We start from the raw sequence: 27,720 nt of genomic DNA, 5'->3' as shown, positions 1-27,720 counted from the left end.
AGGCCCCTGAGCTGCGGGCGAGGGTGGGGTGGGCAGGGCCAGCGAGAGAAGGGGGGTGGGCGGCCGCAGTCAGAACCCTTGTCCGCACGCCCCTCATTCCTCCTCTCCCCTCCACAGGCCACCTCACGCTTCCAGCCTCTCACTGGCCCCTGCCCTCTTCCTTCCATTCTCGCCCCTCTCCTCCTGTCCCCCCGGGCTGATACACACACACCCTCTTTCTGTGTAAGGGAGAGGAGCCTGGAACGGGGGGTGCTGAGGAGGCTGGGCCACAGGGCCGAGGTCCCCGCAGACAGGCGAGGCAAGAGGTGGCCGAAGGAGGGGAGTCACAGAGCCGAGCAGAGTGAGTCAGGCACTTGCACTGGGATTACAAACCCCCGGGCTCCACGGGGCTAGAAGGCACCCCAGCCACCCCTGGCATCCCACACCCCCTCCTCTCTCTCTCTGCTTACAGGACCCACGGTGACCACTCTAGGCTCCTATGAGGCATCTGAGGGTTGTGAGAGGAAGAAAGGCCAACGCTGGGGGTCCCTGGAACGGCGGGGCATGCAAGCTATGGAGGGTGAGTTCTCCCAAAAGGCTTTCTTCCCCTCTCCTTCCTCCCTCAATTCCCTTCCCTCCCCCCCTGACCCCCAGAGCTCCGAGCCAGCACATGGCCCTTCCCTCAGGTCACCTCAACCCCTCCTCCTTCAAGTCAGGGCTCAGGCTTTGACAGAAGTTCAGGGTGTATCCCTTTGGGGCCCTGATCACCCAGCTAACCAGGTTGCGTGTCCCGGGGGAGCTGCCAGATGGAGAAAGAGGCCTCATTGGACAGAGCTTTGAAGCTGCCTTTCAGCAGGGGGTTTGTTCTCACTGCCTGCCGACCCAGATCCCAAGCTGTCTCTTGTTTTAAAAAGCAAGGAAGGGGCCGTACGGATTGTCTTTCCAGGGCCACCACTATTAACTTCCAGTGGAAGCCTTACAGCTTTGGTTCTCTAGGATATATTACTGCCTGAAAGAGAGAGCCTAGGAGGGGGCTGGTAAGAAGGCCAACCTCCCAACACACATGTATCCCCACCACACCCATGTGACTTAGCAGTTGCTGCCAGCACCAGGCCCCTAGAAGATGCTGGTCCATTTTCTAGGACTTCCTGCGAAGTGTTGCACATTGCACATTCAGTGTGCGCAACCCTGCTCCCCCTCAGGGGGTCAGAAAGCGGTCCTGGATGAACCTTAGGCTGCTGATATTAGAGAAAATAAGACCAGAGATTCAGAATTTTAAAAACAAAGTAAAACAAGCACCATCCAGACAAGATTTTGCTGTTTACAGGAACTGCATTGCAGTAAAGGAGGGGGTGCTCACCAAGCAGAGGCTGGGGACCAGCACCAAACCCCGGTTTTTTAACGCATTAAAATGGCAGGCTTCCTTTTTACACACAAGTACAACCTAAGACTTCCCCTGAAAGCCTTGTGATCAGCAGGGAGGAGGGGCCTCACAGTGCTCAGGTGGGGGAAGAGACCTCATGACACCCAGCTGGAACAGCAAGGTTGGACCTCCTGGAAAATTTCAGAAAAGTGTTTGATAATTAATATACATTTGAAAGGGCCTCAGTGTTTGTCCAGTAAAACCTCTAGAATCATTTCCTTCAGATGTTTTCTTTTTTTTTTTTTTTTTTTTTTACCTACTGACAAGCAATGCTTTCTTATTACGGAAAGGCTAATTTCTCGCAAGCCACCTGGATAATTTTTTGACTTTCTACAAACCCCTAAACTGTAACTCTTGCCCCATTTGGCCTAAAGACCCGCCCAGTGTCTGAACCCTTTCTTGACTGCTTGTCCCACACATGGCTGAGCCAGCACCCACTGCCCCGCTTGCTCCCGGCAGTAGCAGGAGGAGGCTACCACATGCAACATTGGTCTAGGAAGGGCCTGGGAGGGGGAGGGGCTGCCTCCAAAGGTGACCCTCACACCTGAGGAGTCATCATGAGTACAGGTCCTGCCCAGGGGCTCCTTGGGGGACACCAGGTGGCACTACAATACCATCTCTGCCTGGGGTTGGTGAGTTTGAGGGCTCTGGAAAGGAAGTTGGTGCTGACTCCCAGGTGGGATGGGGTCTCTCCTAGGAGAGGTATTACTCCCAGCTCTCTATGAGGAGGAAGAGGAAGAGGAGGAAGAAGAGGTGGAAGAAGAAGAAGAACAAGTGCAGAAAGGTGGCAGTGTGGGCTCCCTGTCAGTCGGCAAGCACCGGGGCCTGAGCCTCACCGAGACAGAGCTAGAGGAGCTAAGGGCTCAGGTGCTCCAGCTGGTGGCAGAGCTGGAGGAGACTCGGGAACTGGCAGGGCAGCATGAGGACGACTCCTTGGAGCTGCAGGGTGAGTGCTTGGGATGGGGCCAGGGGGCCTGGGCCCAAAGGCTCTGTGCTCCCTTGGATCCAAGCCTGACGCTGGCCCCCACTCCCTGCAGGACTTCTGGAGGATGAACGGCTGGCCAGCGCGCAGCAGGCAGAGGTGTTCACCAAGCAGATCCAGCAGCTCCAAGGTAATTCCCAGGACTCAGACTGGAGCGAGGTGGCCATCCAAGTTGTCACCCAAATACTTTTGTCCTGAGGGTTTAACTGAAGCATGGCAGACAAAAATAACCTAATTCAGTACTTTTATCTCATTTTTCTCTACTATTCTCACTCTTCTCTCTTCTTCTTGTCCCTCACCCTCCTCTTTGCCCAGTTTCCTTTCCTTGCAGCTCCACCTGGCTCTCTGCTCTCCCCTCACCTGCTTTCCCTGCCATCTCACCTCCTCTCTCTAGTTGGCTCTTTGCTCTTGCTCTCCTTCAGCCTCCTCCCTCACACGGCACCCCTTTTCCTTTGTTCTCCTGGTCAATGCCAGGAGTGGGTGAACAGAGTTGAAGTCCAAGTCAGATTTCTTTTTCCTATCCCTCCAAGGACACCGTGGAAAGAGCAGAGAGCCAATGAGAAGTGACTGAGGGGCCTCTGCATCTTTTTATTTTTTTTATTTATTTATTTTTTGAGACAATCCCGCTGTGTCCCTAGGCTAGAGCACAGTGGCATCATCATAGCTCACTGCAACCTCAGACTCCTGGGCTTAAGCAATCCTCCTGCCTCAGCCTTCTGAGTAGTTGGGACTACAGGCGCATGCCACTAGGCCCTGCTAATTTTTCTATTTTTTGTAGAGATGGGGTCTTGCTCTTGCTTAGGCTGGTCTCCAACTCCTGGCCTCAAGCAATCTTCCCACTTTGGCCTCCCAGAGTGCTAGAATTACAGGCATGAGCCACCACGCCTGCCCAGCCTCTGTATCTTTTAAAGGAGACAAATGAGAGTACTTTTCTTGCTCCCTAGGACCTGAGCTTGTGGCCCCCAAATCCCTTTCTTCCAACACCCACATCCCTTTGTCTTTGGGAAGCAGCAAGTCAGGTGTCCCACATTCCACTGCACCACCAAATAAAGAGGCAGCTTTTGTTACTTCTGTGGGCTTCCAGAAGGTTTAGGGGAGCTGCCCTAGAAAACAGCAGGGACTCTCTAGGGAGAACTGAGATCAAGCCAAAAGAAAAGTATAAATGGAGAAAAAAGGAAGGCCGGGAAACAGGCCTGGAGAGGAGCAAGCAGAGGTGTAAGAGAGAGAGAAGAGAAAGGGACAGAGACATATCAAAGGTAAATGCAGGAAGCATGGACAGTGAAGGGGACACACAGAGGAGGAAGATGACAGGAAACGGGTTGCACAGGAAGAGTGTGGGTGTTGATCTCAAATCACCTAGATTCTTGGACCCAGCTCTACCACTTGGTCTCAGATCAAACTTTGTTATCTTGGGCAAGTCACTTTTATGTTTCTGATATCTTTATTGTCTATAAAATAGGACTAATTGTTTTGTTTAGCACTTATTTACTGAGTGCCTTTATACTTGGAGACCAATTATGAATGAGACAGACCAGATCCTTGCCCTAATGAAGAATACATTGTAATGGGGAGAGGCAGAAAATAAACAAACAACATATGTTCAGGTGGCAGTAAATGCTATGAATATAATAATGTGATCTATAGAGAGGGAATGGGATGGGAGTTTATTTTAGATAGGGCAGTTAGAGAAGTCCTCTTTTAGAAGATGGCATTTGAGCTAAGACCTGAATAATGAGAAGGATCCAGACATTCAAGAGCTGAGGGAAGAGCATATCAGGCAGAAGGAACAACAGCTGCAAAGGCCCAGAGGAGAAAATGAGCGTCATGTGTTTGTGGGACAGAACAAAGGCAATTGTGGCTGGAGCAAAGAGCATATGTAGGACCCTAGTAAGAGAATGTGGCCAGGCAGGCAGAGGCCAGATTACCATGGGTCTTGTAGGCCAGCTGCGAGGTTGAGCTTTCATTTTAAATGTAGTAGAGTGCCACGGGAAAGTCTTCACCAGGGCTGGGGGGATCTGATCCGCATCACATTTTAAAAGATTCCTTTGGCCACTGTGTGGAAACTAGATGAGGAAAAGGACTTGAAGCAGTGAGTCCTGTCGCCAGGTTATTGCAATAGTCCAGTCAAGAGATAATGGTCACTCGGATTAGGGCAGTAGAAATGGAGATGGTTCCGAATATATTTGGAAGGTGGAGCCCGCAGGACTTGCTGATGAATTAGATGGGGAGATAACACGGACATGAAAGATGACTTTACCCTGAGAAAATGGGTAGATGATGGTGTCACTTATTGGGATGAGGAAGACTTGGCAAGGAACAAGTTTGGGAGCCAGTTAAAACATGTTTTCTACACGTTGAGTTTGAAGTGGCTGTGGACATCCAAATGAATATGTTACGGCTGCTGGACATATGCATCCAGAACGAGGGGAGAAATCAGGGCTGGAGATACAAATCTGGGAGTCATTAACATAGGCATTAGAAACCATGGGATCATTGTGCAGTCACATGGGAGATACTGGAAGAGAAGAAAAAAGGGTCCAGTCCAGAGACACTCCCGTATTTAGAGTTCCAGTCCAGAAGGAGAAATGAACAAGAGGGGCTGAAGTAGGAGGAACTCCTGAAGCATGTTGGGCCCTGGAAGCCAAGAACAGACAGTGCTTCAAGGAGATAACAATCAACCGTGTCAAAAGTTGCTAAGTCACGTGAGATGGCAGTTGGATTTGGCAGGATGGAGGACCCTGAGCCATTTCAGTGTAGATAGATGCCTGAATGGATTGGGATTGCAGAGGAAATGGGAAGTGGAATGGAAAAGGTGAGTGCAGATAACTCCAGTAGTTGTTTTGAAGAGAAGCAGGGTAAGAAGGGGAAAGGATATGGGGTCAAGGGAGAGTTTGTTTAATATAGGAAATGCTAGATCACGTTTGTTCGGTGAAGGGAAAGATCCAGCAGTGCAGAAAAAGGCAATGGCCTTTGCTTGGAGAAGGGACATTCTTCCTTTCAAATGGGCGGGAAGTCAGATTCTAAGCGAGATGCCGGTGAGACCTGGAGCGCTTCCCTCCAGCGCCGCGTGGTAGGCGACTGGGGCCTCCTGCGCACGCCCGTTGCCCGTTTCCGCCAAGAGGGGGCGCGCGCGGCCTCGGAGGTAGCTCGTGTGCAGAGGCCGTTCCGGCCACCACAGCCCCTCCGGGGCCGGGACCGGCCGGGCGGCGGGGAGGCCCCCCAGGGAGACAGACCGCTAGCGGGGGGCCGGCGAGATGGAGGCCATAACCAGTGAGTGAGAAGCGCCATCGCTGCCCAGCAGCCCGACTCCAGGGATCCTTGGCCGGGCCCTTTGGCCTCGCCCCGATGGTCCCAGCCCCACAGTCAACGGGCGCCGGCTCTTCGAAGCCCGATTGGGCCTATTCAAGTCCCCGCAGGCCGGGCCGCCCGGTCCCGCCTCCGAATAAGCCCCGCACCCTGCCTCCCGAGCTCCTGCACCTTCTTCCATTACCCAGCGAGTCTCAGAATGCGGTTCTTTAGGGCCAGACCCTAGAGGCGCGCCTAAGGGAGATTTGAACCCCAACCTCCAGGGCATATTAGGGAAAATGGAGGTTGGTCTGGACTTCCAGAAATCCTGCCACAGACACTTGGGCCTTTATCCTAATGGCCAGTTTCCCAGTGTGTCTCCCCCACTAGACTGTGAGCTCCAAGACAGGGCCTCCTGTGCTGTTCAGCAGTGGGGACAGAGCAAGGAGTGTCTTCCTTGCAAATAGGAGGTCAGAGAATATAAGTGGAGATGCTTGGGTTTGGCACAGCGTTGATCAGTTAATATTAGTTGAATAGACCAAGGAGAGGGGGCAGCTGGGATCATTCTAGAGCAGGAAGGATTGGCAAAAGATGTGCCTGGAGCTGCACATGTGACCTCAGGAGAGTAGAGCAGGAGACCTTCCCCTGAGATGCCCTGACCATTCAGCATTTGTATCTGAAACATGTCTAGATTTTTCTTTAAACGTCTAGGTTCTCTTCTAATTTTTTAAAAAATACCAAACATGCAATTCTGTATACATAGGAGATACTAAGTAAAGTTTATTGAATGGATGAACCCCTGCCTCATTTATGCATGATTACAGAAAATATTTATTGAACTGCCTTATGCAGGCACAATACCAGATCCTAGAGCTGTAATGGTGAGCAAAACAGACATGCTCCCTGCCTTCGTGCAGCTTATAACCAAAGGAAGGAGAGGCCAAATACACGCATACGCTGCAAAGTACAGGGTGCAATGAGAGCATTTAATACAGGCCTTCTCTTAGTTTTTTGAGGAGGTGGGAGGAGAGGCTAGGAAGAGTTGAAATCTGAATGGTGAGTAGAATGAGCAGAGGTTGGGGGCAAGGGATGGAGAATGTGTCTTGCAAAGGGTTTATGGGAAGTCCTGACCCTAGCAACCCAATGCTTAATTCCCTAATCCTGGCCCCCAAATCCTGAATTCACTGTTAGTGTCAGTGCCTTTTGTTCTCTCTCCGCTTTTAGGTTCTCTTCCCAGATGGGTACCTGTGTCCAGAAACCCTGAGATGCTCCACAGATACAGAAAGTTCAGATACATTCTTTTGTAAATTAAAAATATATATATGTATATTATAAAATATAGGCTTGTTAGGATTCAAACAGCACAGATATATATGCTGTGGAAATTAAAAGACCTTATCACATGCTATCCCACTCCTCAGAAGCAACTACTTTTTATGGTTTGGGGCATCTTTCCAGGCCTTTTCCTGTCTTTGTACATTTGTGTGTTATATATTATACATAAAAATATTTTTTGCAAAAGTTAGATAATACTGTATATTTTACAGCTTATTTTTTCTTCTAGTTAAAAGGGAAACTTTTTTAATATTTTCACTATAGATCTCCTACTTTCTTTTAAATGGCTACATGATATTCTATTTAGCTATTGTCAATTTAATCAATCCCTTATTGATCACTATTTAGGTTATTATCCCACGTTCGGTTATCATGCGGTGAACTTACATTTGCATTTCAGCTGTGAACTCTAAATGCACATTGTTTTGGGTCAAGTACTTACCACAGGATTTCATGAGAACTATGAGGTCTGTAATTTCTGAGTTCCCAGACTGAAGAGGTGAAAATAGTCTATACATTTTTTTAGTCAGGAAATTTTTAGAAAGATTCAAGACATCGACACAGTAAATTAGGTTTGGTCTTTAACTATCAGGTGATTCCTTAGAAGCACTTAATACTTTTTGTTTATAATAGACTAAGTTTTTGCCTCAAAATCTACTTTTTTACTGCACCTTACTACATAGGGTCACTCTCTGTTACCTTCTTCGGTACTCCATTTATTTCATACTCCATCATGCTATACTTCTCTGATGAAGTAGAGACTAGGTTGTCAGGAGTTTCCAGACAATAAGCCTACCTTTAACTTTGTGCCTCCAGAACACAGTAGATTATTTCACTTCTCTTGACCATCTGAACCTTTGGGCTTTGCAGGTGAGCTGCGGTCTCTACGGGAGGAGATTTCCCTGTTAGAGCGCGAGAAAGAAAGTGAACTTAAGGATATAGAACGGGAATTGCATTTGGCCCAGACTGAGATCCTGACTCTGCGACAAGCAGCAGAGGATTCCGCAACTGAACATGAGAGTGACATAGCATCCCTGCAGGAGGATCTCTGCCGGATGCAGAAGGAACTCGATGACATGGATCGCATTCGGGGAGATTACGAGATGGAGATCACCTCCCTCCGTGCAGAAATGGAAATGAAGATGTCTGAACAATCCAATAGTTTAAGTTTCTCAGAGTTCTCTGGGTTGCAAGGTATGAGAACAAGCCCTCCTCCTTGTCTGTCAGTACTAAGTCAAGCAGAGGAGAGGAGTAAATATGTAGGAAAATGGTAAAAGGTGATATTAGACCATGAATTGGGAACCTCTAGAAAAAACCTGCATGTTGAATTCAAGACTGTAAGGGAGAAAAACTTACCCAGATATTATATAACCAGTTCATGGTAGTGTAAGAAATAGCACCATGGAGAGGTACCCTGGGAATTCTTCAGAAAGCCATTGGGTCTTTGTCGATTTGACTATGAGAAAACCCTTCCTGGGAAAGTTTCCAGTTCTGGGATGGGTGCAGAGGGACCTGTCACCTTGGGAAACTCTTCCTGCTTCTCTGGTATCATGGCTCTTTGCCTGGACCACTTTATGGGGAGGCTCTGGTCCTGCTTCCCAGGTCCCAGATGCTAATCCTTAGGCTCCTTTAGCCCTCCCCAAAGTAGAAGTTTTAGGAGGCAACAAATCAGAACACAAGACAGCTGGAGAAGAAGAGAGGTTATTCCTGGTAATACATGAGGTACTCAAAAGCTTAGAGCCCTGCTTTCAGACAGTGAGTCTCCCAGCTAGTTGCTAGGATTCATGACATCAGAGAATTTGCCTTTATTCTGAGGCGAGATTTATGATCTGAGTATAATAGTGGCCCTATATTTGGCCAGGTCAAGCAGAGGCAATCAACAAGGAATCAAAGAACTGCAAGTTTTGCCAGCTGTGTCAAGCCTCTCAGAAGAGCCTTTGAACTGGTGGTGCTAGAAGGAGGAGGCTAGCACAGTGGGAAGGCTTGCCTGGAGCAAAACAGACCTGAGTTCAGGATCTCAGCTTTACTAATTGGCAGGATAAACTTAGTCTCACTTTCCATATCTGGAGTATTGAATCAAAATTAGTCAATAAAATCTTACAGATAAATGGGATCCTAGTACAGGAAAAGGATCTTTGGCAAAATGTAGAGACATCCAAATACACTGTGGAGTTTATTTAATAATAATGTATCAATGTTGATTTCTTAGTGATGATAAGTACACCATTGTAATACAAGATGTTAGCAATTGGGGGAACTGGGTGTGGCGTGGTGACTCAGGCCTGTAATCCTAGCACTCTGGGAGGCCGAGGCCGGAGGATTGCTTGAGCTCAGGAGTTCAAGACCAACCTGAGCAAGAGTGAGACCCCGTCTCTACTAAAAATAGAAAGAAATTAGCCAAACAACTAAAACTAGAAAAAATTATCCGGGCATGGTGGCACGTGCCTGTAGTCCCAGCTACCCGGGAGGCTGAGGCAGGAGGATCTCTTGAGCCCAGGAGTTTGAGGTTGCTATGAGCTAGGCTGACTCCACGGCACTTTAGCCCAGGGAACAGAGTGAGACTCTGTCTCAAAAAAAAAAAAAAACAACCAATTGGGGAAACTGAGTGAGAACTCTCCCAGGGAACTCTCTACTATCTTTTTAACTTTTATTAAATCTAAAACTATTCTAAAATTAAAAGTTTATTTAAAGAAAAAGAATTTACAGGGCTATTTTGGGGATTAAATGAAATGTGAAGCATACTTGCACACTAACCAAATCTGAGGCTGAAACCATCAAGTCTAATGTAGCGCATGGTTAGTTTTCATTAAAGATTAGTTTCCTTTCTTCCTTCTATGGTAATCTGCAGTATTCTAAGGAATTCTGATTAGAATTAAGAGGAAACATTAGAAGTCACTTTCAGGGTGTTGAATCTTCCAGCAGGTAAGATAGGTCTTGTGTTCTAATTAGAGCAAGTTATTGTTCCTCAAATATCAGTAGAACTAGTATTCTAAGAGATATAATTCTTAATCATAAAGAAACAAAACAGATATGGGTGTTTGTATCATCAGAGCATCAAAAAGTATTGGTGACTAGTGCTTAGGGACATGTGCTGGGGCATTTCAGCCAAATCTCTTCTAATGCTTGAGGATAATATGTGGATCTGGTTAGAACAGACTTTTCTATCAGCAGGTAAAATACCATTAGAATTCTTGACCACGTTCAGGCCAATGTTTTCGATGTGGTGATAAAGGAACTAAAAGGAAACTCAGAATGCCTGGGTTGTTCCTAAAAGGCAGGAATTGGCAATATGACATCAGACAGTTCACATCTCTCAGCTTTTTGTACTAAAAGCATAACAGGAAGGTAATCATAAACAGTTAAATGAAAACTTTAAATGCAATAAACCAAAAAGTTAATTAAGCCCTCAAAAGCTCAAGACCCTGCTTTGGTTGAGGCTTTGAAGATGAGCACACAGGGCAAATCTGGGCAGATGAGAAGAAGGACTGCAATCTGAAAGAGGACAAAGATTCGTTGTACTGTGGAATTTTCTGGGCCCTGTCTTCTAAGCCTCTGCATGTGGTATCTCTTTTCTGTCTTCAGAAAAAGAGAAGCTATTCAGCCTTCTGTTCTCAAGTTTCTAGACAAAAACTGGGGGCTTGTCATCATTGCTTTCTTTCTGAGAGTCTCATCTCTCTTTGGTTGTCTTCTGCAGAAGAATTGCAGGAACTGCGAGAACGCTACCAATTCCTGAACGAGGAGTACCGGGCCCTGCAGGAGAGCAACAGTAGCCTCACAGGGCAGCTTGCAGATCTGGAGAGTGACAGGTACAGCCAGGATGCTAGTGGGGCTCTGTAGGACTCTTCCTTGCCTTGGGCTTTCCCCTGAAGGCAGATGCCAGGGTGAAGCGTGTTCCTCTGCTCCTGGAGACCCAGTCCTTTTCATGGTATCCAGAGGATACAGATACCGCCTAGAAGCAGACATGGGGATCTGATTTAGTTGTCTTAGAACTACAGTGAATGAGTTCTAAACTTTAATTTTCTCCCGTTCTAGGCATTGGGATCTGGTTTGCTCTGCCCTAGAGTAGTTCAGAAGAGATTCCTTTGTTGTCTGCACAGATTTGATTCAGTCTAATGGCACAGTGCTTCCAGATTGGAGATGGTTTGATGCCAGGCCCAGACTGAAAACCAACTGGACTGGCACTCTTAGGGTCTCTCAGAGCCAAACACGCCTTTGCAGACTGAGGTGCTGGAGACTCTTTCTGTGATTTTCTAAACATGTTTATTTGAGAGGTGAATCACAATAAAAGGCCCCTTATGATCTTTAGCCTAAAATGAAGGCATTAGGACTGAGCACACTTGGTTGGTAATACCAGGCAGAGCTCCTTCTCAGCATGGCTCTGGTGTTCTGGATTACAGGACACGAAGAGCAACAGAGAAGTGGCTGGAGTCCCAAACACTAAGGAGTATGATGTCAGCAGAGTCTCAGACTTCAGAAATGGATTTCCTGGAGCCTGATCCTGAAATGCAGTCGTTGCGACAGCAGCTCCTGGGAGCTGAAGAGCAGATGCATGACATGCAGAGCAAGGTAGGGTATAGAGGGGAGGGGAGGTGGGCACCTTTCATTGTCTCTCCCACACCTTCTCCTGGCCTGCGGTAGAAACATCTCCTTAGGCACAGGGCTGACAGAGGAGGCCTGCCCTGTGACAGGAGATAGTACTTGTGGGGCTTGCTTGTTTCCCTGATGTAATATTCCAAACAAAGGAATGCCATACTTTCCCCAAGCCTGTTCTTGGCGCACATGTGATACCTGTAGTAAGTCAGCCTTCCTGTTCCATTTCCCACACAGTGTAAGAAACTGTGTTGTGAGTTGCAAGAGCTACAGCACCATCGCCAGGTCAGTGAGGAGGAGCAGAGGCGGCTGCAGAGGGAGCTCAAGTGTGCCCAGAATGAGGTGCTTCGCTTTCAGACCTCACACAGTGTCATCCAGGTAAATCCTGCTGGGGGAGGCACGTGGGGAGGGCAGAAGGCCTCATGGAGGCGCTGCTCCCTGGGGGATGCTCTGCTGACTCTTACCCTACAACCAGGGGCACAGTCTACTGGAAACCAATTTAGAAGTCACATAGCATTGCATTCTAGAAACGGTAGCCATTACCGAGTGTGCGTCTCGCAGAAGAAACCAAACCATAGACCGTAATCCTCAAGATGTCTGCTTCTGAAAAGGAACCAAGGTGATCTGTGGAGGCATATGCTGTTTCTTGAAAGTAACTGTTCTACTCGCATCCTCCCCACCACAGAATGAGGAGCTGAAGACCAAACTCTGTACCCTGCAGAAAAAGTATGATGCTAGCCAGGATGAGCAGAATGAGCTCTTGAAGGTGCAGCTACAACTTCAGACTGAGCTCCGGCAGCTCAAAGTCACGAAACCCACAGTCATAGAAAGCCAAAGTGAGAAGGTAACAGCAACCAGAGGTGAGGGGACAACTTAGGTGCTAAGAGCATCTGTCTGAGGTTTTGGGGAAGATGAATGAGAGTAGCAAGTTAGATAACTCCAGCTACCACATAGGCAGCACTGCAGATTGAGAACTCCAGCTCCCCTCAAGTACTACATTAGATGGGAGGACAATCAGTAAGTGAAGAGCAGGGAGAAGTAAAGGCTTAGACTGTTGGTGTCTGACAGTGACTCAGACAGAAGAGTGAGTGGGTTAAGGAACCCAGAGGCACTGCCCAAAGCCCCCTCCACCACAGGAATTGCTGTGCCGGCTGCAGAAGATGCAGCTTCAGTACCAGAACATCATGTGCGAGAAGGAAAAGCTGCTGGAAGTGCAGCGGCAGCTGCAGGACAAGCTGCGGTGCCATGAGGCAGAGCTGCAGCACCTTAGGGACATGGTGGCCTGCTTCCAAGAGAGCAGACAAAAGGTAAAAGAAGCCCCAGATAAGGGAGAATGTAGCCAGGCAGAATATTCTGTGGGGCTGAGTGCATAGAGGAGGAGTGGGAGTGGTAGGAGTTCTGTGGAAGGGCTCGTTGTAAGGGGCCAAAGAGGTGCTTAGGAGAAAGGTGATCTCAGGGAGACACGATGCTCTCAGCTTCCTTTTATTTTAAATCAGAAAAGCAGCCTATAAAAGCGAAGCTCTTTCCCCTACCCACCTCCCAAAAAAGGAAGCCCCAGAAGATCTGTGTTCCGAGCCTGTTGGGGATGGGTCTATGTTGGATAAATCGGTCTGGGATGAAATTGGGGCTGGGAAGGACAGGGGAAAATGGATCCCCTTAGTCCCTGCCTGAGAGGAGAGAATGCAGCAGCAGGGGCGCCTGGGGTGACAGCCGGACCTGCCTCCCCTGCCCAGAATGCAGAGATGCATGCCCAGCTTCAGGAGATGAAGCGGCAGTGCCAGGCCAGCAAGGAGGAGCTGGAGCGGCAGAAGCACATGTATGACCAGCTCGAGCAGGACTTCCTGCTCAGCCAGATGGAGCTGAAACAGCTCAAGACCACCCAGTCCCTTCCGGAGGACAAGGGGAAATGTGCTGATAAGGTAATTGTAACTCAGAGAGGTGAGAGCTCCTGGGCACTTGATCCACAGAGAGGAGGTACGGAGGCAAAAGATGAAGTCACCTAACCGAGGGGCTTGATGGGCTTCCTAGGCAGGAAGTAGAGGCAGGCCACATGCGGTTAACTTTAAAACAGTTTGCCCTGACCTTGAGTTTGAGCCAGAGCCACAGCTAGGTAGGATCAGTACATCTGGATCCCAGTCTGAACACCTGAAGGTTTTACACATGATTCCGTATGTGTGGACGTTTATACGTTGGTATTAGAACTAGTTATTCATGGAGAAGAACATACACATAGGCCCATATACACAACTATTATTGTTAGAACTTGAGAGAAGGGTCTACGGCCATACCACCCTGAATGCATCTGATCTCATCTGATCTTGGAAGCTTAGCAGGGTCGGGCCTGGTTAGTACTTGGATGGGAGAGAGAGGCCAGTTTTCTGTGGCAGATAGCAAATGCTCTTATAAGGGGATAGGGTCTCATTGCCCAGAGTGCTGATTGGGTAGTAGAAGAACATCAGCTTTTCCAGGATTCTGTGACCTTGGAGTAGTTAAATCCTCAAAGCCTGAATTGTACCATCTTTAAACTGAACAGATACTGCTCTTAGCTCATTTCCTTTTAGTAGTAAATCCTGGTAGTGATAAATAAAGCCTTATTCATTTTTCTTTTTACATAGTATGTAAAACACAAGCTGTTGTCATATACCCTGTTGAGCACTTTCAGCTCCTGATTACTGATAGGAAGTGGAAAGGTGATGAAGCATGTTGGAGAAAAGGCATAAGAGTCTGAAAACATGGTGGAGCTGGTCACCTTCTGCTGGAATACTCAGTAGTTCCTGCCATGGCCAGCAGCTGTGTGTCTCTAGGGAAAGGCCTTCAGGAGATAGAGGATTGGGAAGGTTATTTGGGTCACCTCAACAGTCTACTTGCCTTTCTATACCCAGGCTCACATTTCCCCCTTCCTCCACTCCCACTAAATTTGGGGGTCTTAGGTGTCCATGACTTGCTCATCACCTCTTCTCCCAGTGGAAGCAGCTCTGGGAAAGGAGAAGCAAGCTGGTGTACAGAGCCAGCTTTCTCTCTAGTCATAAAACAGCGTTAAGATTCATCTGATATTAGAAGATTTGGGTTTTAGGGATCATGGGATGATTTAGTCTTCTCAACCCAAATTCAGCAATAGCTCATACTTTTCTAAAGATTTTAAGAGATGATGAGGGTAACAAAATGGGAAAAATTAGGGCGAAATTAAGTTGTTATTGGTAAGGAGCACAATTATGTCCAAAAACAACCAAGGTTAATGAGAGTAACAGGAGCTAGAGTTCCCAGCAGGATAGGAAAATGGTGTGCCAAAGGAAAGGCCCAGAGAAAAGGAAGGTGGGAAGTGCGAAGGGAGGGGCATTGGCAGGCACTCTCTCTCGAACTGCCCTCAGAAGGGAATGGGAGTGGGAATTTAGAGCATGGCCAACAATAGTCCAGAGCAACTGCTCTGAAAGAGTAGCCCGCTGGCTTCCCCTTTCAGCACCTAGCGCTGATCTGCCTGGGCAGTTTGGCTTGGGGTGATCAGTCCAAGGCGAACAGCGAGAGAGACCTTGGTGAATCATAAGAGGCGGGAGAGCGCAGAAGTGCTCTGCTAGCCACCCAGGAAGCTTCCCTTACAGAGTAACCACCCCCGCCACACCCCGCCCCCACCACAGTGTGATACACTGCTGTCCAGACTGACAGAATTGCAGGAGAAGTACCAGGCCAGCCAGAAGGAGATGGGGCAGCTGCAGATGGAGCAGTGCGAGCTCCTGGAGGATCAGAGAAGGTTGCAGGAGGAGCAGGGCCAGCTGCAAGAAGAGCTGCACAAGCTCACGTTCCCGATGCCCAAATGTGGTGTCTTCCATAAGGTAACCCCGGCCAGGGGTGGCTGCTAACTGTGGGGAAGCTGCTCTGAGGAGCATCCCAGTGTGACTATACTGGGGACAAATAAAAGGGTGGGGATTGACCTTTGTCTTTTCCTAACCAACCACTCCTTACTCTCTCACCAACTCCCTAAACCTAAAAGCTCTATAGAGCCAGTTAGGGTTTTTCTTATATGGGCTTTAAAAAATCTTCAAATACATTTTATACTCTGGAATCTGTGCAGCATTTTATATTTAGATTTTTAGTCCATCTAGAGAAAATGCACCTGTTAGCACTTTTAAACTAGAAAATACCTCCAAATATAAGAGATCGTTACCACTCAGGTAGTAGGTCACCAGAGAAAGACCTCTCCCCTCCCCTTTTCTCCCCTCCCTCTCATCCCCAGATGGACTGTGTGAAGCCAACACAGAGGTTCTTTAGGGACTTGTTCCCAGCAGGGGTGAGGCACGACAGGAGGCAGGGTCTTCCGTTTAACCACCACAATCCTTTGCCTCCTTCCTCCATGCCACCTCACAGAGTCAGGAGCTCCTTACAAAGCTACAAGACCTGTGTGAACTGCAGCTGCTCTACCAAGGCATGCAGGATGAGCAGAAGAAACTGGTACAGAACCAAGAATGTGTATTAAAAGAACAATTAGAGGCACACGAAGAGCTGCGACGTTTTAAAGAGTCTCATTTCCAGGAAGTATTGGAGAATCCCAAGAATTCCAAAGGGTCTAAGCCCTCAAAATCTGATCAGAACAAGGTAACCATAGCAAGAAGTAGAGAGACAGTTCTGAGCACAGAAGCATCACGGGGAAAGGGGGCTCCTAGGAGGGTCAGAATAAGGAAGGCCTGTTTGGCCAGGAGTAAGGATAAGGCTAAGGCCCTGCCCTTCACTAGCCATGACCACACACAGGCTTCATTAAGATGTGCTTCAGATACAGCTTGAGGACCTCACTCAAATGCATGCCTAAGTGAAGCACAGTGACCACTTAGAGCTGGGATGACCCAGAAGTCTATAACTTTATCACTGGACTCGCTGTCTTGAACCTACCATTTTCAGGATGTATAATATCAATTTAGTGTTTGTTTGGATTCCTTTAGACTGACTCTAAACGTGTCATCCTTTTATGAGTGAAAAAGTATACTTCTCGATTATCAAAATCTGTAATCTTTTGGTTTTTTTATATGAGGCAAATGAGCCTGTCTATGTCCAAGGGAAAAATTCCTACCATATGGGGTTCTTGGTACTGACCACACTGTGTTCATTGGAACTTCGGCGGCAATAACAGAGCCAGGTCGGGGGGGGGGGGGGGGGGGCGGGGTGGGCTAGATCAGAAGATCGACAGCCTCTTAAACACCAGCCAGGGCTTATGCAGATGAGGTGTCAGAGGTAGAGATTTCCAGTCTGTTTAGGGCTGGGGGATAAATTTGTTCTGAGGTCTTAGTGTGGGCAAGGAAGAGCAGATGGACAGTTTCAGTTTATGCTGAATCTATTCGTTCAGATCATAGCCTGAACAAGGAGAACCAGAGAATAGCAGAAGTCCAAACTGTGAGACTTGATCATATTGCAGGGGCATCAGATATCCAGGCTGAAAGCCTGGCTAACAGAGACTGGGAACCAGGTATAAAATATTTCCTCAACTGATCAGATCTCATCCTGGGCATCAGCAGCCAAGAAGTCAGGCCCAGAAGCCAGATTCAGAATTGGGACAGGAGATTCAGGGACTGGTAGTAAGACCTTAATTCCAAGTCCTCGTCTTCCAAGGAAAGAATTCTTCATATGCCCACATTCAGGGATGGGGCTGATTTTAGAACTGGGAGTGGGGAAGGGGATTGAGCCTAATGGTCAGGATAATGGGTACACCTGACTGAGAAGAGGGTGGGGTAGGGAGCTAGGGTGTTCTTAAAACCCACTCAGCACTGCTCCAAGGAGAGGGATGTACCAGAGTGCAGAAATCAGATGAAATGGGAGCCTGGAGATCATGGAAATCATATGCCCTGGGGAGATTTTCCCTAATGAGCAAGAAACTGACACATGCCACTTACCTGTAGGCTAAGTCAAAGACACAGGCGGTGGTGAGGCTGAAGTGTAGCTGTGTGGTTCTCTAAGATGTGCTCTCAGACATCTGCACCAGGAGAGGTGCCGCTAGAAGGACTGAAATGTCTTAGAATAATGATAATGTCTCCCTACCCCTACCCTCCGCAGTCCAAGTTGCTCATGGAGCAGATGCAGGTGCTGCAGGCGCTATACGACAGCAGTCAGGCAGAGCAGGAGCTTTTGCAGAAGGAGCAGGGGAGGCTCCTAGAGGAGCGGAAGAGGCTGCAGGCAGACTTGCATTTCTGCCTGGAAGAAATGCAACTACTCCAGCTCCAGTCCCCATCTATAAAAATGAGCCTTGAGTCCTACAAGAAGAGCTATGGTAGCATTACCCCCAGCAGCAACAAGGAGAGCTATCACAAGAGTTACGCCAGCACGCAGGCCAGCAACGAGAGCTTTCTCAAGAGCTATGACAGCAGCACCAGTGCCAGCGAGGCCTATGAAAAGAGTTACCGCAGCAGCTGCAGCAGCATTACCTATAAGAAGAATTATGGCAACGCCAGTGGCTCTGACATTAGTCACAAGAGTTATGTCAGTAGCAGCACTGGTGACGAGCCTGCTGAGCCTGAAGACATGGAGGTAACAGTCACCAGATGACAGGTCAGGCAGGGAAAGATGGGCTCTTATCTTTTTAAGAGATAAATCACCAGGGGAAGGGCACAAGAAGTGAGGTGGGAATGGGGTCAGAGCTGACCTGGGGAGCCCCTGGAAGTAAGCGAGGCCCTCTGCCCATGGCAGCCCTGCCTCCCCTCAGCCCCTCTCATACGGAGTGCCCCCATCTGGACGCAGGCCTGAGATTCAGCACTTTTCATCAACACAGTCATGGTGGTCTTTGTAGGGAGAAATACAGTATTCCCCCTAGGCAGCTCCAGATCCTTGTGGCCATTGTTTGGTATCCAGGGAAGGGCCCAGCCAAGATAGTGGGGCAGAGGTCAGGTGCTCCTTGGGATGCCATCATTGCTCCCCCACCCCCACAGCACTTTGAGGAAACGGTTGCCAAGGTGTTGGCCAAGCTGCAGGCAGTGCAGGCCATGTACCAGGTGAGCCAGGAGGAGCACAGCCAGCTGCAAGAGCAGATGAAGAAGTTATTAGATAAGCAGAAAAAGCTGAAGGTAGAGCTGTACGCCTGCGAAAAGGAATTCAAGGAGTGCATGGATTGCCTTGAGAAGCCCGCGGCCCCCCAGAACGACAAGAATGAGGTAACTGCTGTTGGGGATGCACGCTGTCCTCTGGGAGTCCCTAGATCCAGAGGAGCTCGTGGCCATTTCAGAGAGGCTAAAGAGAGAGGGACAGAGGAGGGAGAGTGAATCTCCCAGGAGGCCAGGCAGTCTGCTCCATCACTGATGGACATTTCTTGGGCTGAAGTACATTTCCCAAGTGCCCATGGTGCTGGGATTTACAGTCGTCAAGACTCCTCTCTTTGAATAAGTTTTCTCTCTTTGCCTTTGCCACTTCACTTCTCTCTTTCGCTTTGTGTCCTAAAGGACTCCTGTAGAGCTGTATTTTTTCACTTGCCAATTTTCTTTTATTATTTTGTGTGTATCTGTCTTGTCTCCCCAACTAGATTGTAAGCACCTCAAGGACAGGGCCATGTCTCCTTTTTTTTGGTTCTCTTGTAATGCCAAGAAGAGTGCTCTGCATCTACTAGGAGTAGAACAGAAGGCGTTGTCACTGGCCAGAAGTAGCTCACAGTGCAGTGGGGGTCCCCGTGTATGCACGGGGAGAGATGCGGAGAGCAGTGAACACGTGGGCCTAGATGGACTAGTATTGGTACCTACTAAGGTATCGAGGGATTCGTGCTGTGCTGCCATCAGCCAAGAAGACAAAACCTGAGATTAGGGAGCAGGGTTTTAACGTGCCTCTGCTTCCAGGGGGAGGTGCAGGAGCCCAGTACATTCAGGAGTGTGCGACACAGTTCCTTAAGTAATTGTCCCTATTAGGGAAATGGGTTGGATGAAGTAAGAGTTCCTATTATAAGAATCATATAATAAATCCCTGAGGTTCAGAAGTGGTAGCAGCCCTGTAGTTGTACCCCAGAGAGAGCACAGTAAAAAGCATAATAAATTATCGTTTTTTTGATCCTGTTGGTTGCAAATCATCAGGTACTTCCAGTTAGGGAGTTACTTGTAAAACTGTTGAAGAGGCTCAGTTTCCACAGTTTGATGATTTCGTTATTGTCTGCTTCCCATGGGCTCTAGCAGGGAGATTTCTGAGGCAGTGACCCCCAAGCAGGGCCCAGGCTGGTGGCATGGGCCCACCTCTGGGTAACTGGCCCCCCACTGCCCACAGATCAAAGAGCTGCAGACCAGGCTGCGGGAGCTGCAGCTGCAGTACCAGGCTAGCATGGACGAGCAGGGGCGGCTCCTGGCAGTGCAGGAGCACCTAGAGGGGCAGCTGCAGTGCTGCCAGGAAGAGCTCTGCCAGCTCAAGGAGAAGTCTTCTGCTGCCAAAGAACCCCGGGGGAAGAATGTTCATAAGAATATGAACAAGAATGCCAACGGGGTTAAAATTAAAAAGGTGACCAAGCCATGCTCGGACAGTTCTGAGGGCAGCTTTGAGGATGGAAAGGTGAGTAGTAACCTTAGTAGCCAGATAAGCAGAGAGGTGGAGGAGATCCTGGGAAGGAACGTTGTCTCCACCACCCTTTCAACCAAGTGAGGGATTTGTAGAAAAGTTTCTGGGATCTGGAAAGTGTCTACAGTAGTTCCATCTTAGTGGAAAGTCGGTGCTCCCTTTTCCTGTGAAGCTGTGAGGAGAGTGGAGTACAGACAGCTCACAGCTGGAGGTGCAGTCCCAGAGGACCACAGCCCCTGGGCTGAATGACTGCTTCAGTCCGCCCAGCTCCATTTTTCGGGGCCACTGTTCTTCCTCGGTTACATGCCCAAGACAGGGACCAAACAGATAAGGAGAGAGGAATTTGTTCAAAGTATTTGTGTACTAATACAGGAAAGAGGATTGGGTAAAGAGGAGTTGCCATAGGTGAGAGAAGGAACAGTCAAGGCACGGGGCCCAAGAGCCTTGGCTCTGGGAGCTGTCTGACAGGGCTTACCGGCCAGATAGAGTACCGGTCCTGAGAGGCGAGGTGTGACTGTCCCCACTGCTCAGAGAGAGTGGCCCGCAGTCCCGGAACGCGGTGCTGCATGTTTGCACGGTAACACGCTGGGAGCAGAGTTTTGTCGTGAGAGTAGGAGTCGTCACAGGTAACCGCAGCCCCATCCTGCCCTACTCCACCCCACAGAGTCTGGAGGTGGTACTGTACTACAAGGCCAGCCAGACGGAGTTGGAAAAGCTAGAAAAAGAGGAGGAAAAGAAGGAGGAGATGGAGAAAGAAAAAAAGGAAGAAACAGAAGAGGAAACAAAGAAGTCCCCGGATAAACTAGCTACTGAGCCATCAGATCTTGGGAAAGTTAAGTCCACAGAAAATCAGGAGGAAGAATATGAAGAGTACAAAGAGAAGGAAGATACAGGAGAAGACAACGAAGAGGAGGAGGATGACGATGACGGTTGCCCTGACACTCTTGAAGAAAATAACCCCCTCAAACTTTCTGAGAGCAAAAAGGTAACCATAGCCAAAGGCAAGTGGGAAATGGGCTTGGGCTCAGGCACCCCAGTGTCAGGGTGGCCCTGCCAAGAATGAACATGTGCAGGAGTAGAGGCAGCAGGCTCTGAGGCATGGCGCACGGGAGGTGGAGGTGGAGACAGGATGGAGAGAGCGGTCTTTGTGGGAAATGGCAGGCTGGGACCAATTCGCTGTGGAGCCATCTCACAAAGACCCCCTTTTCTGGGAGCCAAGGTGGGGTCTTTGGAATCCTGTCTCCTTTCATTTACATAGTAGCCCTTGTTACCTTCCTTATGTTAAGAGGGTTTCTTCACTTTCCTTGGCACTGCACGAATGACATTGACGATGTGAGGCCTTCTTCAGGGTGTTTTTTGGCCTGGACAAGTCACTCAGTCCAGTTTTCCTGTGGTGCCCTGTTAGATTTAACCTTTGTTGTTGCTGTCAGGAGTGTGGGGAAGGGGATAATCTCTTCTTTGTAGGCTCATGTCACCCAGTGGGTTCTGTATGTCACAGCACATGAGGGGGCTGGAAGTGATCAGGAGTGATAGTCAAATATTTCACAGTCTGTGCAGCAGAGGCACTGGCTAGTCCAGGGAGACCAGCCCTAGCCCCTAACCCTTTAGTTGCTGGATCTTTGAGAGGTTGAGGTAGAGATGTCCTGGGGATATGCCAGGATGTCAGGGGTAGTTTACCAACTGCACAGAAGTAGTTCCATATTTTAACAACTGGTACATCTATATGGGTATGTAAACTAAATTCCGCTGTGGGCTTTTAACTGGGAGATCTGATTCCCTGAAGAGTTTGAGTACTTCCTAAATCCTCAGTTTACAGTACAGGTTCTTTCTGTCCCTCCAAGGGAAAGACAATAAGTCTCTTGTGATGGGATTACCCAGTCAACTGTAAGGGTATCTGGAATTTCTACAGTTCAGTCCGCAGCACTGGCTAAGGATCCAGCATGCAGTTCTCTGCTAACCTGTGCCAGGGGACCATTACTTAGCATGTAAAAAGTAGGAGCAACTGCAGCCCCTTCCCCAGTGTTAAATGTCCTTGAACTCATCAGATTCCACCATGTGCTAGTGCAGAGCCTCATAGGTTTCTTTACCTTGGGTGCCACATTTCTAAAGCCAGACTTGATTTTTCTACCTCAAAGTCGAGTACGTTCTTTGTGTCTACATACGGAGATATCCCGTTGCCACATCTTTTGCAGGTAGCTCTATGGGCATGTTACTGCTTGCAAATTCAGTTTCTCTCTGGAAGATTGTTACAGTGAAAGAACTAGCCCCTCTCCATTGTTAGCTTGTTTTAGTGCATTCTCTATCACAACTACAGCATTAGACTCTTAGAGGATCACAGGGACCAGAGCCCAAAATGCTAAGAAACTTGATGGACAGCAGAGCAGAACAAGGGAGTTAACAAAGGGGGCCTGGAGGAAGACTGGCTCTTCTAGAGCAATCTAAGAAAAGTATTTGCCCTACTTCTCTAAGAATGCCATTTGCTCTCTGGAGCTTCACCTTTCCAGAGTACTGACCCACAAGAAAGGTCTAGATACAGATAACTCCTGCTTGACAAGATATGAGAGGTATATGACAAGACAGAAAACTGGACTCGCCACCTGATTTGGACCTAGCTGCTGCTTAACCCATTCAGTTTTGCAATTTCTGCAGGCCACCAGTGGAAAGACCAAGGCCCAGGCAGCAGAAAAGAAATGTTACTACTCTAGCTTACCTGTTTTTTAACCTCTTGATTCCTTTCTCTTTTCCCTTTGTTTTCTCATCTTCATTATCTGTTGGATTCATGTGTTTATGTCTCTCATCTCCTGGTCCTCCTTGTGCATCTTTCTCATTTGATGTGTTGCAGCCATCCCCTACCCCCGACCCCCCCATCTTCTCCTTGCCTCTTGTAGGCCTGGTGGTCATATCGGCTTTGCTCTGGTGCTGGTGGGCTGAGACGTCGTCTTAACACAGGTACTGGTATTGCTTCCTCTCCTTCTGAGGGACAGAGGGAGGGTGCAGGTGCCCTGGCCTCTCCTCTTTCCCTTTTCTCTCAGCTGCTTGCGTCTTGCCTTTGCCATTTTACAGTGGGTGATGCTCAGGCCTAAGTTTAGTCCTCGCTTTTCCTTGGGCCACTGCAAAACCTGTAACATCTCTGAGCATGTCTTCATAACACATAGGGAGTTGGAATGCTTACCAGAGATACAGTTTGAGTTTCTGTCCTTGGCTGGGAATAACTTGGATAAGCCCAGCACTGTTGCTACTGTCAAAGCTGCCTGACTCCTTCTGATGAGCCAATGTTTGTCTGCAAGGCTGGCCTGGGCTCTCTTGGTCTTTCTTTAACTGCAGGGCCAAGTTCTCACTATTGTTGCTGCCCAGGATGGCAAAATAAGGAATCACTCACTCTCCTGTTGGGTGAGAGAGGAGGTCTTAAGAGTTCTGATCCTTACAATCCTCCCAAGGGCATTTGTATGAGGGCAACCTCAATTGGTCCTTCGACCTTGATGAAAATGGAATTGAACCCCTACCATATCGTGCACTTTCTATTGAAAAGTTCTCTGGTTTAGGACCTCTGGTTCCCAGAAAAGTCAAAACAAAATGCCAGGAAATATTTTATTAGTTCTCTGTTTATCTCTTTTGGGGCCAGATTACATTGTAATTGGCTTTCCAAGCTAGGTTTTCTGAAGTGAATACGGTATTGATGAAAAGTTTCTATTAGCTAGAGATGTACGTGTTCTCAGGAAATCAAGACTGATACATTCCAGGCACTTTCCAGTTGGCCCCTGCCTATGTAATCTGGTCTGTCAACAGGATACCGAATTCAGGAGGCAGAATGTGGTCTCATGCCCAAGGGAGAACCCTAGGGTCCCACCTGCCTTCCGGAACCCATAAGCTGTTCTCTCTCGTCCTGTTCCGGCTCCTTTCTCATCCTCTCCCTGCCACCTGCCCCATCCTCTCTTCTTTTCTCACATCCCTGTAAACGAAGTGTAGTCGCTGTCATGCATAGGTTTAGAGTGACAGCTGAAGCGTTTGTTGGTGGCACTTCTCTCCATTTCCTTTTCTGTCCTCCCACCCACCACCACTTTTTTTCCTCCTCTTCAACCCTTCTCTTTTCTTCCTTCTTTTAGGCATTCCAGTTACTCCCCGTGGACAGTCCCCGTGCTCTAGTGCCCAGGGCCTCTCCCCATACCTGTTCCTCCCCTGTCCACTCCCAGACATCTTCAGTCCCTATGGGTGAGACCCAGAGCATTCGGCTGGGCCTGATCAGAGTGAGAGGGAAGGACTGCTCGTGAAGGGGCCTTTGGAGGAGCCTGTTATTCCGGAGCTCTGGTGGGCGCTGATATGCTGCTCCCCACCCCGGAACCGAGGCAGCACAGTATGGTGGAAAGTGTGGCTGACATGTGGTCAGAAGAACTTGGTTGAGTCTTTCTCTACTTACAGGCTTTGTTCCAGTGAGCAAAATGCATAATCTGAACTTTAGTGTCTTCAAATATAAACAAAGGGTGATGAAAATCTCTGCCCTCCTCACAGGGTTTTTGTGAGGATCAGATGAGTTAATGTATATGAAAGTACTTTAATAAATTATAAAATACCATATAAATAGGCTGTGCACAGTGGCTCATGTTTGTAATCCTAACACTCTGGGAAGCTGAAGTGGGAGGATTGCTTGAGCTCAGGACTTCAAGACCAGCCTGCACAAGACTGAGACCCTGTCTCTACTAAAAATAGAAAAATTAGCCGGCTGTCATGGCATATGCCTGTAGTCCCAGCCACTTGGGAGGCCGAGGCAGGAGGATCTCTGGAACCCAGGAGTTTGAGGTTACAGTGAGCTACAATGATGCCACTGCACTCTATCCAGGGTGACAGAGTGAGACTTTGTCTCAAAAAAATAAATAAATAAAAATAATAAAATAAAATACCCTATAAATAATAAATAGAGCATATACTTACATAATGTGTCCTGTGTGCCAGGCACTGTTCTAATCACTGGACATATATTAACTAATTTAATCTTTGCAACAACGCTATAAAGAAGGGCATATTATTATGCACTATTAGCATTTTATATATGATTAATCTAAGGCATAGCTAGGTTAGGTAAAAGCCAGGATATTGTGAATCAGATTATAAGAACTTAATATTAGCAACAGATAAAATTCCAATCTTGTTTCTCCTTGTCATCTCTCCTGATTTTGAGCAATTTTCCATGGTTAGTTCCAAGTAATTAGAAAGACATCATACTTCTGTTTATGCAACCTCAGATCGCATTAGCTCCTTTGACAACTAATATATATTGTTAACTTACTTCATATATTGTTTATACAACCCTTGTGCATATTATATATATTAGCATCCTCTCCCCATTCTGTACTTACATTTGATTTTTATGGGTCCAAATGCAGAATTTTCCATTCTTCCCTATTAGATATAGTCTGTTGTTCTTATCTGTGAAGTTTTGTGTGTGTGTGTTTTATCTTGATCCTGTGGTTTCAAAATGTTCATTTCCCCTGCCAGCTTCACATCATCCTCAGAAGTGAAAAGCCTACCTTCATGTCTTCATCCGAGTTACAAGTGAGGACCAAGCCTCTAGAGTGTCGTCTCTCCAGGTTCTTTTATTTAGCTCATTGTCATTTAATAAGCAGTCATACAACAAACTGTACTGTCATCCTACTCTTATTTCTGCATATTATCTATAAGGATATTATGGAAAATCTTGTCTGTCAACTCAAGTCCAAAAACATGATTTTCTTGATATGTCACTTTGGTAACCCCATCTAAAAGGAAAGCCTGACATGACTTAACCCTTTGGGACACTTACGCCATCTCTTTCCTCATCCAGTCTAGAAGCTGCCTTCTGCCCCACGTGAAGTGCGCCAGTTCCCATGTATGGATTTGAGCTCTTTCCTCCTTTAAGAGCATCAGACTGACATTTTTAGCAATGCACATTAGGATATAAACATTTGAGCATGTGAATATTTTTTTTCTAGCTCCCTTCTCAGTTTACTTACATGAACTATTCTGTATATCCACCTCTGACATTGTTTTTCTTTCCATTTTGTATTTTCTGTTCTTCTAGGAAACTATTTCCGCAAATTCAGGAGATTTTCTTTGGTCTTTATGGTTGGCTTAAAATCCTCTTTTAGATTAATTATTCTCTGAGCAAACGTGTTCTTAGCATTAATAAGCTATCCTCCATTTTTACCTAAAACCATCCTTCAGCTACCTTATGCCATAGCTTATAACAAAATCCAAATTTTGCCTTTCAAGTAATACATAGAGTTAAAAAATAATAAAAATACAAACTATTTCCCAAACTATGTATTTTCTTGTCTAATATTTTCATATTCCCTAAAGGATGCTTTTTGGATATCCCCTCATGGTGTCATTTGTTGTCCCACAAATCAGCAGGGTTCGCTAGTGGTGAGCAGTGTTGAGAAGCCTCAGTGTACTGTAGCATATGTGCCAGGAAGTGAGCACACCTGGTGATTGGGTGTTTTAGTGACCCAGGGCCAGTTAACAGGTTTCTTAGAATTTCCTTGAACCGACACCCTTCTGTGCAAAAGGTCTGGCTGCCCAGGAACCTCCTATTTCCCTACTTCCCACGGTGCCGTTCTTCACATCCCCTCGGGCTTGTTCCCCCTTCCCATCCTCTTGACTCTTGAGTTCACTTCTCTTCCGTGTAGCTAATGAGGTGCTGCTGCTTTTCCCAGAGGCACAAACTTACCGTCTTCTTCCCGGCTGTGGCATCCAGTCTTTTCTCATTGCAACCATTTGGAGAATCTTTGACGTCTGGCCCCCGAGCTTGCTTCCACACCTAGGAGCTAGTGTTCTCCTCATCCCATGGGCAGCAGTGGAGGCAGGAATACCGCAGTCACCTAGCTGATGCATACAGTGTTGTGCTACACATCTAGTGGTGCCAGGACTAAGAGAGCCCATTACCTCCGCTGGCCACCCAGGAGACAGGAGTGACTGATCCACGATGTTCCTGAGGTGTCTCTCAGGCACCAGTAGGCAGGTGATTTCTGGCTTAGGGAAGGGTTCAGAAGGCTGGGCACTCACAGTTTTTCTTTGGTCCCCACAGAATATGTTTGGTTTATGGAAGCCTATGGTATTCTTGGCTATTGCGGCTGTGGCTCTGTATATGTTACCCAACATGCGACCGCAGGAGTCAGAGTTCTGCCTCATGGAGTGATGGCAGACCTGGGCCAGCCGAGAGGGCAGATCCCCAGTGGCTACCACCCTCAGCTTTGGGCAGGACACACTGTGCCAGGACCCCCACCCCGCCCATATGTTCCATGTGTCCCCACCTCCTTAGCCTCAGTCACCCAGGCTGAAAAGGCTCGTGGGGAGCGGCTGGCTCCCATGTCCTGCTTTGTGTAAGAACCTGGGTTCCTTGTAATTAAATGTCAACCTAATTACATGAGACTTTGTGGCTTTTTATTTGCTGAATGCCTCACAACACAACCAGAACAAAGCAGTTCCCATTTAACCAAGTACCTCACATAAGGGTCTGGCTCCTAAATATGATTTCTTACCCTACAGATGACCTCAGAAATGAGGCTGGCTCCTTGTGGGGCCAGCTGAATCACAGACGGATTGGTCTGTACCTCCTACCCCGTATCTCAAGGAACTCACCTGAGCATGGAGCAGT

General features: G+C 47.8%; 1 protein-coding gene across 4 annotated transcripts; it reads left to right on the top strand.

The window, feature by feature from the left end:
• Positions 1–405: 405 nt before the first annotated feature.
• Positions 406–27,487, top strand: CCDC136 (coiled-coil domain containing 136). Of its 4 annotated transcripts, none has more exons than XM_045564186.1 (17): positions 406–559; positions 2,100–2,348; positions 2,440–2,514; positions 7,875–8,198; positions 10,699–10,810; positions 11,402–11,570; positions 11,832–11,972; positions 12,280–12,438; positions 12,731–12,901; positions 13,328–13,513; positions 15,227–15,421; positions 15,954–16,181; positions 17,628–18,098; positions 18,497–18,718; positions 19,809–20,087; positions 20,758–21,078; positions 27,151–27,487. In XM_045564186.1, exons 1-17 carry the CDS (start codon positions 544–546, stop codon positions 27,259–27,261), a joined length of 3,429 nt encoding a protein of 1,142 aa, XP_045420142.1. In that variant the 5' UTR covers positions 406–543; the 3' UTR covers positions 27,262–27,487. The 4 variants fall into 4 exon arrangements, with proteins under 4 accessions (XP_045420142.1, XP_045420143.1, XP_045420140.1 ...); XM_045564187.1 differs by lacking the exon at positions 27,151–27,487 and adding an exon at positions 22,936–23,300; XM_045564184.1 differs by lacking the exon at positions 27,151–27,487 and adding an exon at positions 24,197–24,695 and having other exon boundaries at positions 458–559.
• The last annotated feature ends 233 nt before the right edge of the window (positions 27,488–27,720 follow it).

Source organism: Lemur catta, chromosome 11, assembly GCF_020740605.2.
Source record: "Lemur catta isolate mLemCat1 chromosome 11, mLemCat1.pri, whole genome shotgun sequence".
NCBI classification, from domain to species: domain Eukaryota; kingdom Metazoa; phylum Chordata; class Mammalia; order Primates; family Lemuridae; genus Lemur; species Lemur catta.
This window is presented reverse-complemented; position numbering and strand designations above follow the sequence as displayed.